The sequence below is a fragment of the Numida meleagris genome, unplaced genomic scaffold, assembly GCF_002078875.1.
Source record: "Numida meleagris isolate 19003 breed g44 Domestic line unplaced genomic scaffold, NumMel1.0 unplaced_Scaffold283, whole genome shotgun sequence".
Lineage (NCBI taxonomy): Eukaryota > Metazoa > Chordata > Aves > Galliformes > Numididae > Numida > Numida meleagris.
This window is the reverse complement of record NW_018364534.1, coordinates 26,273-37,115: the sequence shown is the minus strand read 5'-3', so window position 1 is coordinate 37,115 and position 10,843 is coordinate 26,273. Positions and strand designations below refer to the sequence as shown.

General features: G+C 54.8%; 1 protein-coding gene and 1 long non-coding RNA gene across 2 annotated transcripts in view; one reads left to right on the top strand and one right to left on the bottom strand.

Moving 5' to 3' along the window:
- ATP13A1 (ATPase 13A1) overlaps positions 1-10,843 on the bottom strand; it is a 14,665-nt gene that overhangs the window by 2,373 nt on the left and 1,449 nt on the right. Inside the window, exons 2-21 of the mRNA XM_021382723.1 lie at positions 10,405-10,494; positions 9,997-10,187; positions 9,581-9,653; positions 9,111-9,266; positions 8,836-8,905; positions 8,182-8,288; positions 7,478-7,607; positions 7,161-7,216; positions 6,491-6,617; positions 6,115-6,252; positions 5,490-5,610; positions 4,981-5,138; positions 4,418-4,593; positions 2,845-2,955; positions 2,176-2,301; positions 1,773-1,881; positions 1,401-1,600; positions 942-1,038; positions 383-564; positions 37-151 (exon numbers count right to left, since the gene is read on the bottom strand). Coding sequence (XP_021238398.1) covers positions 37-151; positions 383-564; positions 942-1,038; positions 1,401-1,600; positions 1,773-1,881; positions 2,176-2,301; positions 2,845-2,955; positions 4,418-4,593; positions 4,981-5,138; positions 5,490-5,610; positions 6,115-6,252; positions 6,491-6,617; positions 7,161-7,216; positions 7,478-7,607; positions 8,182-8,288; positions 8,836-8,905; positions 9,111-9,266; positions 9,581-9,653; positions 9,997-10,187; positions 10,405-10,494 — 2,533 coding nt within the window. The remainder of the gene's footprint in view (positions 1-36; positions 152-382; positions 565-941; positions 1,039-1,400; positions 1,601-1,772; positions 1,882-2,175; positions 2,302-2,844; positions 2,956-4,417; positions 4,594-4,980; positions 5,139-5,489; positions 5,611-6,114; positions 6,253-6,490; positions 6,618-7,160; positions 7,217-7,477; positions 7,608-8,181; positions 8,289-8,835; positions 8,906-9,110; positions 9,267-9,580; positions 9,654-9,996; positions 10,188-10,404; positions 10,495-10,843) is intronic.
- LOC110391053 lies at positions 2,949-4,554 on the top strand. The gene is made up of 2 exons (XR_002433955.1): positions 2,949-3,460; positions 3,570-4,554. It is a non-coding gene; the product is annotated as an uncharacterized LOC110391053 (long non-coding RNA).

Below are 10,843 nucleotides of genomic sequence, written 5' to 3'. Positions count from 1 at the left end.
ATCTGCAGCACGCACTCAGCTCCCCCCTGCACTTACTGCACTGAATGGAGGAGAGCTTGGAGGTGAAGGGGGCTGCGATGCTGGCGTCGCCCAGCTTCACCACGGGCACGCGGTCCTCCTCCAAATCCTTCAGCGCCTGATTGATCCGTTCCTGCAGGGCAGAAGAGAAAGGCACGTCGCACACCTCGCCTTCACAGGGCTGCCCTCTCCCCTCCCTTCTTCCAACGTGAGAAGCCTCCACGCTCGCAGCACGGCTTTGGGAGCTCTCTAGAAAAGCAAGAGGCAGCTTCTCCCCCATCCCCAGCCCGGATGAAGCAGCAGTACACCGGAGGAAGAATGAAGAGCGATGACCATTAGCGAGTTACGACGTCTCGCGACCCACCCTCTGCATGGCCAGCTGCTCCTCTCGCTGGGACATGACTCTGTGCTTGGCACCACGCGACGTGGGCTTCACCGTCCCGCTCCCCAGCGGCGCTGCAGCGGGCCTGCCGTCAGCGGGGCCGTCCCGAGGCCTCTTCTTCCTCTCAGGCAGTCTCTCTGGAGCGTTGGCCAGCAGAGCCACTCCTGAAACAAGCGAAACACGAGCTGCGGGGTGGAACGCTGCGTTGCCTTCGCTGGCAAACGGGAATCCTGATGCCCTTCTACACGTGCAGCTAGTTATGGAAGGGACTGTGGGTGTCTAGCGCTGGCTGAAGCAAAAAGGCTTTGAATAGAGGAAAATTAGGAAGAATCTTCCTCCGTAAAGATGCGTTTTCAGCCAGCTCCCGCTGCTTGCTTGTACGCCCACAGCAGGTATTCCACCAGCACAGAGATCCTTCTTTCTCTCGCTTTCTGCCTCCAGATGATGTTGGTCAGATCAATCCCAGCCCCGAAACGAGAGAAACGAGCGTTGGTTTTGTGTTCAGGAACCGCACGCGTGGGCGTCCTGCCCGTGCGCTCACCCACGTCCGCGTGCTTCAGAGCTCCGACGTCGTTGGTCCCGTCCCCGCACATCAGCGTGACGTAGCCCAGGCTCTTCAAAGTAGTGATCACAAACTCCTGCCAAAAAAGAATCGCGTGGTGAGAACGGGCAGAGCACCCACACTGGGCCCCCGCGCCTTGGCCGAGTGCTGCTGTGCCGTGGGAATTCATTGGCTTCCGAGCCGCGCTCCGAAAGGTTCAACCTCGGTCTTCATTTCAGGAACGCAGAGCTAAATGAGCCAATGCATTTAGGATAACGACAGGGCACGTCCTGAGCTCTGTTTCTTGCTGCCAGCTGGCTTGGATAGCACGAGAGGTTTTCCTCGTTGGCTGAACGCAGCTTTAGCATTAATCACGAGCCATGCTGCTGCCAGGCACCAGGTGAGTCCCGCTGGCAAACCGGCAAAACTCGGGTTTTACCAACAGCCGGAATCTCTCACCTTCTGCTTTGGCACCACTCTGGCAAATACTTGGACGTGGGGTATGAGCCGCAGCAGCTGCTGCCTGTTCAGAGCCTGCAGGTGAGAGAGACCTTCCCCCGTCACACACAGGTCGTAGCGCTGCGTCAGCTCCCGCAGGGAGGTCGGCAAGATGGGGAACACGATGGCACCGTCGATGGACTGCCACTGCCAGGAGGAACCTGCCAAGAGAAGCTCTCATCGTACCCAGACGCGGAGAGGGGCAAAGCGTTATCTGGGACGCTAGAAAGCAAGCGAGCCCTTTTCATGATCAGCACCAAGCAGCCGTGCTCGGAGCACGGGGTTCCAGGAGGGATTTGGCTGCCGAAGCCGTTGCTGCACGGAACCAGTCACCTTTGGCGGCAGGAGGCTGCAGAATGAGAGTGTGTTCCCTCTGGAGGAAGTGCAGCTCCCTGGCCACGTGGCAGGCGGTGAGAGGGTTGTCTCCTGTTATCATCACTACCTGAGGGGAAAGCACAAGAGGTCAGCGTCAGTTCTGGGGGCACTGAGAAGAATTCTGCCCAGCTGGGATGCTGGAGACATTCCCTACGAGGCGTAGCTCGGTGCAGCGCCTTCCAGAAAGGCTTTTTCTCCAGGTCACAGCAAATCCCACTGCAGAAATAACACCACGTCCACGCTGCTTCCCTGCTTTCATCACAAGGAACCCTTCGCCCTCGCTGCAAAGGCACCGAAATTCCGCATCCCCGAGCGCTACGGTTGCCAGCAAGGCCGGGATGCCGCTGCCGGCGATGCTTACGTGGTGCGACGCGTTCTGGATCTCCCTGATGACGGATCTGGAGTCCGTTTTGAGAGGGCAGGAAACCACAATGAAGCCAGCAAAGCGAAGGTCGCACTCCAGAGCTTCGCGCTTCATCTCTCGCACCTGAGAGATGAGGAAATGAGGAAAGCTGGAGCACTGCCCCATGCTTCGCCTCGGCTGCTGGCGGGCGCTCCTTTGCGACCAAAGCCTCGTTCAAAGGAAAAGTTGTGCTCTGAGAAGCACGCAGCAACCCTGGGACATCCTCAGCTGCTCTACAGGGAAGATTTCTTGGAGGTAAAGCTCCAGAGATGGCCCTGAAACGCGTTGTGCACGCTCAGCCCCGTCTCAGAGGAGGTCGGCAGGTAAGAAGTTGAGCGCTGGGCTTCTGCATGGGAAGAGCTGTTGCTTTGCAAACAGGAAAGCAGAAGCATCGCTCGGTGATGCGTTGGAAGATAAAACTGGGAGCACCTCACCGAGGCCGTGCTCTTCCCAGTAGGTCCAGATTGTAAAAAGCAACGCAGTGAACGCAGCTTTGGGCAGCCAAAAACCAAAAGATGCCCCCAACTCCTCCACAATTAAGCTCGTCCCATCTCGTTTCCTTTAAGAGACCCAAGGATTTAAGCTCAATTTTTTTTTTTTTTCCCACGGCTGAAAAAGAAAGCGTACCTGCTGGTGAGTGAGGTGCCCCAGTTCCTTGTAGCCCAGGGCCAGCACTCGTGCCCCCTCGTGCGAGATTTCGGTGTGCACAGCGTGGTAGTTGCTTGGGCACTGAGATAACTGGAGAAGATGGGGGGGGGGGGAAGAGTCACATTAACACCATCCCAAACGTGTAGAATGTTCTGGTACTTCGCTTTAAATAGGGTGAGAGGGAAGGAGGCATCGTGGGGGGGGTCCTGTTCAAACAAGAGCAAAAGAGGAGGATCCCCCACAGCTTTCTGCTGCCAGGAGAAGTCATGGGGTATGGGCAGAGACGGCAGAACCCCCACATTGCACTGGGGTGAGGCTGGAACTCCCCCAGCAGAGTTTGGGTTCAAGGTAAGCTCTTTACAGGACAAAATCCCCATGTCCCAAACCCAGGTTCCGGGGTAAAATCCCCAAATCCTGAATCCAGGTTCTACAACCAAATCCCAACATCTCGAATCCAGGTTCCAGGACAAAATCCCCAAATCCTGTATCTGGGTTCCAGGAGAAAATCACCACATCCTGAATCCAAGTTCCAGGACACAAACCCTATGTCTTGAATTTGTTTTCTAGGACAAAATCCCCCTCATCCCAAACCAGGGTTCCAGGATAAGATCCCTCTGTCCCACATCCAAGTTCTAGGACAAAATCCCCGCATCCTGCATCCAGGTTCTGGGTTCTAGGACAAAATCCCCTCATCCCAAACCAAGGTTCCAGGACAAGATCCCTCTGTCCCACATCCAAGTTCTAGGACAAAATCCCCACATCCTGAATCCAATTTCCAGGACAAAATCCCCTCATCCCAAACCAAGGTTCCAGGATAAGATCTCTCTGTCCCACATCCATGTTCTGGGACAAAATCCCCACATCCTGAATCCAGGTTCTAGGATAAAATCCTCTCATCCCAAATCAAGGTTCCAGGATAAGATCCCTCTGTCCCACATCCAAGTTGTAGGACACGTCCTGCATCCAGGTTCTGAGTTCTAGGACAAAATCCCCTCATCCTAAACCCAGGTTCCAGGACAAAATCCCCACATCCTGAATCCAGGTTCTAGGACAAAATCCCCACATCCTGAATCCAAGTTCTGGGACAAAATCCCCACATCCCAAACCAAGGTTCCAGGACAAGATCCCTCTGTCCCACATCCAAGTTGTAGGACACGTCCTGCATCCAGGTTCTGAGTTCTAGGACAAAATCTCCTCATCCTAAACCCAGGTTCCAGGATGAAATCCCCACATCCTGAATCCAAGTTCTGGGACAAAATCCCCACATCCCAAACCAAGGTTCCAGGACAAGATCCCTCTGTCCCACATCCAAGTTGTAGGACAAAATCCCCATGTCCTGTATCCACATTCCAGGAGAAAATCCCCACATTTGGATTCTAGGTTCTAGGACAAAATCGTCCCACATCCAGGTCCCAGGATACAATCCCTATGTCTCGAATCTGGGTTCAAGGACAAAATCCCACATCCCACAGCCACTTTCTGGACTCGGTGGGTTCAAAGCGAGGCGTGAGGGCCAGAGCAGCCCCTCGGAATCCCGGAGAGTTGCGCTCACCATTTTGTGCAGCGTCTCCGGGGCCCCTTTCACAGCTGCAATGTAACAGAGATCAGCGGCGCCCATCTTCTCGTACGACGCCAAGACAGACATTCTTTTCAGGGCACTGGCAAAATGAAAGCGCTGGTGAATTTTCAGTCCCTGAGTTTTAATACTTCTGGGGAAAACTTTCTCATCTGGAAACAAAGAGATCAGGAAATCCTGAAAGGTTTCTCGGTAGCAGAAGCAACACCCCGTCCCCTTTAGGTCCCGGTCACATTTCCACGGCTGAGATCTGCATCCCACCCCCGTTGCATGGAGAACTATCAGAACTAAAGGCACCACCCGGAGCGTGCCATGGCAGATAGGAACACCCGCAGCCCTGAGAATGGAGTTTTGCTATTTACTGCCCCCTACATCTGCAGCACGAGGATTTCTTCTGCCCCAAACCTGCCCCAAAATTAAGATTCCAGCGCGAGGCGCGGGGAAACGGCTGCAGATCCGATAAATTCTACGCTCAGATCCGACAAAAAAACGGCGTTGCCATCATCCATCCTCCCCGGCCAAACCCATGAAGGTTTTACCTTTGGTCAGGGTCCAGTCCACCGCCGTCAGCATCGCCTTCTCTAAGGGATCCCCCACCAAGGTCCCATCATCCAGCTGCACGAGCGAGTGGCACGTCGCGATCGCTCGGTGGGTTTCTACAGGGATGTCAGAGACGGGTGTCACTTCCTTCCCATCCCTGCGGCACGAAAAGAACAAGACCGCCCGTGTTAACAGCCCCGTTTTCAAATGGATTTAGGGATTTTTCCCAGCCCGGTCTTCCCCCTAAAATTCATATTCTACGATGGTAGAATAGGCTTGGAGCCTGGCTCTGTTGGCCGAAGCCCATCATTTCATCCCCTTCTCCAAAACAGATTCGAGCGGAGCACTCCAAAAAAAGGAGCCCGAATCAAACCCATTTCAACAGCCACGCAATGAAAGGGTCGAGGGATCTCCCTGCTCCAAGCCCCACGGAAACGAACAAGGAAGACGAGAGCGTTCGATTCAGGAAGTCTTTTTTTTTTTTTTCCTCAGCGTCAGCAGCACCCACCTGAGCCCGGCCACTCCTCTCACCACCAGGTGGTCGCTGGTCAGCGTGCCGGTTTTGTCAAAGCAGCAAACCTCCACTTTGCCCGCAAAGGGGATGCGGAAGGGCTCCGTGCAGTACACGTCTCGGAGGGAGAAGAGGGAAATTCAGTTACGGGTCGGCTGATGCAAAGCAGGGGAGAGCTCAGCGGCTTTTCAACGCGAGGCAAAAGGTATCAGCGCGGCACTCGGAGCTCAGGAGCTCCCCGCTCTGAATTTCTGCAGCGTTTAAAACCAATTTGGAAGCAAAGTCATCCCACGCTGAAGCCGCTGAATTCCCTCATCCATACGTGGGAAGCTGCTGAGCATGCCAGCGTTTGTGTCAGCGCTTTGGTTCGGCTTTTTTGGACCCACTTGAAAGCAGGCACCCCCTCAGTTCTCCCCTTTGGGGTTTAAGCAAGCCCCCCTCCCACCCACCAGCTCCAAAAATCGCATCAGATTCCACAGCTGTGCAGAAATGGAGGAGCCGACAGCAATTTCACACCCACCGACGTCCCCACAGCTCCAATCGCAGAGCTGGAAGGGTTGGAAGAACCCTACGGAGGCGGAAGCGGCCTGGATTTTGTTTCTGCCTTCCCTTTGGTACTTACAGAGTTTGGCCAAAGCGATGAGGGAGGTGTTGACGGCCAGGGAGAGCTCGATGGGAAGTTCGGGCGGAACAACGGACGTCAGGATTAACGTACACTCGAGGAAGAGCTTGTAGCGATTCCTGCTGGGATCCTTGGTGCCTGCGGGGCGAGACAAGACCTGTACCTGCAGAACTAAAAGCAGCGCCCCAGAGAAACACACCTACCCAGGAGGAGCTGTGGGAGGGCAAGAAAAGCATCCGGAATGCAGTGTGAGCCCTACCCTGGAACACTGGAGCCGCCCAACCCAGCTACGCTCTCAGAAATTACAGCTGTTCTTCCCACAGCTCTGGGCCAGGTCCTGTGCAAGAGACCTGGAAGAGGCAAGGAGGAAGCTCACCTTCGATCCAGACGTACGACGCAGCAGCGACGGCGAAGACCAGCAGGAAGAGGATGAAAATGAAGGTCTCTAAGTTATTGGCTGTCACTCTCTTCACCCCGAAGAGGATTGTACGGAGCAACTTCCCCTGAGAAGAACAGCCTTCAGTGCAAGAAGCCAGCCCTGCAGCACACGCTGCTTTGTTAAGAAACGTGTACGAAACCCAGTTTTAAAACCACGCTCGGGTGTTTTGGTGCCAGCTCTGTAACCCTCCAAAAAACCAGCGGCCCTCAGCCCCCCCCCACCTCGCTGATCTGTCCAAACACCAAACCCACCCCTCCGTCCCTTCCGTCCATTGCTTTGAAGGATCCTTACGTTTTCTATCGACTTCTGAAAAAGAAAATCTCACACGGGCAACGGCAGCCCCTGCGAACGCGCTCCAATTCCCCTTTTCTGACCGTCAACACCAAACACGTGGAGCTCAAACTCAGATACAACGCCTGAACCCGACAACCTGGCTCCCAGGCTCGTGCACCGCGCACCACCCCGCTCCTTTGGCACGCTGCCTTTACTCCTCTCCCACCCACATCTCCGTGATGCCCCCGTGTCTATCCCCCACTGCTCTATCACCAAACGGACGCGACGAGGGCGCTGACGGGATGGAGACGAGCAGGGGAAGCGCTCGTCTTACCTGAGACGTGTTGAAGCCGGTCCTCAGGGCGTACGCCACGCATCCGTTGTCGACAGCTGGGAACGGGAGCAGGAATGAAAGCAGTGAGCTTACTTAGGGGCTTACTGCAGAGAAATTGCGCTCAAAGCTTCGCCCTCCTCTCCCTCCCAAGGGGATAAGTCAGCTCGAGGAGGAGCTAGCAGCAACCTCACCACGGCGGTGCATGAGGATGAGGAGAGCGACTCGAGAACCGCCTCCAAAACCCACCCCGAGCCCCGTGAAATTAATCCACGAGCATTTCACGCGCCCTCTCAGAGGGAATTGGCGTGGCTACGTACGTTTCAGTCCCGTGCTGGCTTTCTGGGGCGGGATGTGCTGCACCACCTTCGTTCCCCCGAATATGATGTGCAGCCGGGCGTCCGTCTGCATGTCCAAGACGTGCTCCGGGCTTAGGTCCTCCACGGGTTCCTGCAGGGCAATGCTCAGCTCTCAGGTTCACTGCCATCGACAAGGAAACGTGGAGCTCTCCTCTCTTTCCTCATCCCGCGTGAGGTGCTCTCAGCTTCACTCCAGCTAAAAGGGGCCCGAGGTGAACCCAGGCATTAACGTGCTCTGGGTTTGGAGCCGGACATTCTGGTGTGGGGGACACGGCTCCCCCCTTGGCACACTGAATTCAGCGAGGGAGATTCTCAGATCACTACTTTAACATCTCTGCATTCCCCCCCCCAGCGCACCAGGAAGAGTTTTGAAGCGCTTTACGCTTCTTCCTCCCACTTCTACCCAACCAAAAGAATTCGGGCAGGGGAATGCGTGGGAGAGCAACGCCGTGCCCTCACAGTTCCGCCTCCGAGGCTGGAGACGCAGCCAGACCAAGCAGGCATCCTGTTTTCATCTACCAGAGACCATTTATCCCTGACAGGGAGCTGATAACGAGCAGGCCGGGCTGCTCACACCGGCGTTTGCACAAACAGATCGACGTGCGCCATCGACCGCAGCGCCTTCGATCTTTCTCCTTTCCAACAGAGAGGAATTTCACACAGACCTTCATCTGCGGCACAGACTCTCCCGTCAGCATCGCTTCGTCCACGATGCACCTTCCACGCAGGAGCAGCACGTCGCACGGCACGAGGTTTTCATGAGGAGATCGGCCTGTGATTAAGACGTTAAAACTCAGATGCTGAGAGGCAGAAGCGAACCCTGCGTGGCTGTCCAGAAGGGAACAGCTCTCCCTCGGTTTAGCTGACACAGAAGGTTCCTAAAGGTCTGGATCGCTCATGGGCTGGCAACTCTATCCCTCGACCCCAGGGCTCAGCAGTGCTGAGAACCCCGCGGTGCTGAAGGTGGAGTGGCCGCTGGTGAGAGCGGAGAAGTTCCCAAATCAAATCATTTTGTTCCCAGTGACACCTGGAAGACGGGGAACGCAGCCTGGGGAAAGACAGCCTTCAAAAGGGAAGAGCCCTGCCCTTCCTTGCCCTTTCCTTCCCCCTTCCTTCCAATGGAGGAACTGTCAGGAGGATGGAAACTCTTCATCTTCCCCATCCTAAGCGGAGGAAGAACCCGATTCACCTAGAGATTGGCCTTCCTTCAAGACAACGAGATCAAATCTTAGAACCCCTCAACTGTGACACCCATGAACCAAAGCCCTCAAAAAGCGCCCAGCCAGGATTGGGTTTTGGTGCCTGGGGGTTTTCATTACCGATGGAGACGATATCCCCGGGGATGATCTCGTCGCTGGAAATGGGTCGCCACTTCCGATTCCGGTAAACCTGGAGAAAAAGAATTAAAAAAAAATATATGAAGATACAAAGGCGTTTTGACAAATCCTGCTTGTGTCAGTCTCATCTAAAAAGGACAAAGATGAGTAAAAGGAACGGCAAGTCCGCTAACAGCCACATCCAAAGCTCCAACACTGCCCAGGAGCAATTCCTCCGGCGCTGTGCCCGTGATGATTTCCCCTCTGATCGGGGTTACCTGGATCATGTACGGCTTGTTGCCCATTTTTCGGATCTCTGACATGTTCCTCATTTGCTGCTGGACCAGGGAAGCTTCGAACGCAACCAGCATGGAGAGGGTGAAGACGCTGTAGTACCAGTACTCGTCCAAGCACCACAAACCCACGCAGAACACCTGCAGGGAGAACACAGCGCACGAGTTGCTCTCGTCTCACCCGGAAAGCGGAAGCCTTCCATTTCCAGGCATCTTTTTCAGCTGACTTAGCATGCGTTTTCTTGCATTAAGCTGGAAAAAAAAACCCACAGCAGATCACAGCAACTCGTTAGGGAGAAAGGGGATCGCTCCCACGGCAATGAAATAAATCATGACCACAGAGCTGTGAGAACAGCTTTAGATTTAAACTGCTTCTGCCCCCCAAACCTGCAAGGAATTCTCTGCTTTTGTGGCAGAACAAAGTATTTGCAGCTCCTTCTGTCCGTCTGCTTTACCTGGAAGACGAAGAACGGCGCTGTAGCTCTTTCTTTAAAAAGTTCCAAGAACTCCGGCACCACCATCTCAGCCCTGGGGAAACAAGAAATTAATACTCATTGAATCCTCATTAACCTAAAAATTCTGTGCTCTCAACACAAGCCCACCCCAGAGCCACCTGCAGCCCCCGCCTCACGGCCCCCAGAGTCGACCCACCTCTTTGCAACCGCTTTGCTTCCCGTATTTCCTACTCTTAATTACTTCCCATCTCCTGTTCTGCATCCTTCAGATCAATCTGACAGCTGCCAAGCAAGGGCAGGGAGGAAATATTTGAAAGCCAGCACCGGGATGGCTGCACAGCTTGGTGGCTGACGCTTTGGGATCGTTTCCTCCCCTCTCACTCTGAAAAACAGAGACCCACGCTTGGAAAACTCACTTGTTTGTGCCATATTTCTTCTCAGCTGCTCGGATGTCTTTGTCCTCCTGGTAGCCCCGGGCGTTCTGGTAATAACACAGGGGGTGCTCCACAGGGAAAGCGACGGGAAGAAACTGCTTCTTGCCGTTTATCTCATAGGAGTATTTGATTTTCTGAAACTCAAAGGAGAGAGCCTCCTGCCCGTCCTCATCCTGCAGACAGGGAACGGAAAGGATGACTGAGCACACACCAGAAAGGACAGAAACCCCAACCCCTCGCATCTCTTCCCTGCTGTGGGATCCTGCCTGCAGGACAAACAGGAACCACAACGTGATCTTTGTCCTCCCACAGCGACCAACTACGGCTGGCGTTCCCCTGCCAGGTTAAGCCAGGAGCAAAGGAACAGCAGCTCTGCATCTCTTGACTCACCTGGTCTCTGTGGAGAGGCACCAGTTCTACGGATCCGTTATTGGGGGTTGGCACAACTTTAGCCAATGTGGCTTTCCTAGGGCTAGGCTCCTGGAACACAACACAGACGCGTCACAGAGCAGATCGCAGAGCCCGGATTTCGGCGAGAAGCTGGAGGAAGCCTTGCTTGGTCAGAACAAGACACGCAGAGCAAAGGAATCTTTCTCCTTCGGGGCTTTATTGTGCAGAGCTGCTGGGAGGATTGTGAGAATCCATCCTCAAAATGGAACCCCCCCCCCCCAACAAAGGAGATGCACTCAATACTTGATCTGCAGTCAGGACAGAAGTGGAAGGAAGACGTGGCTACAGCAGCGACCGCAGAACAGACCCACGGCGATCCCCCAGCAACAGAGGGAGGAGCTGATGTGGAAAGGAGGCCAGGTCCTGCTCTGAGCACCGC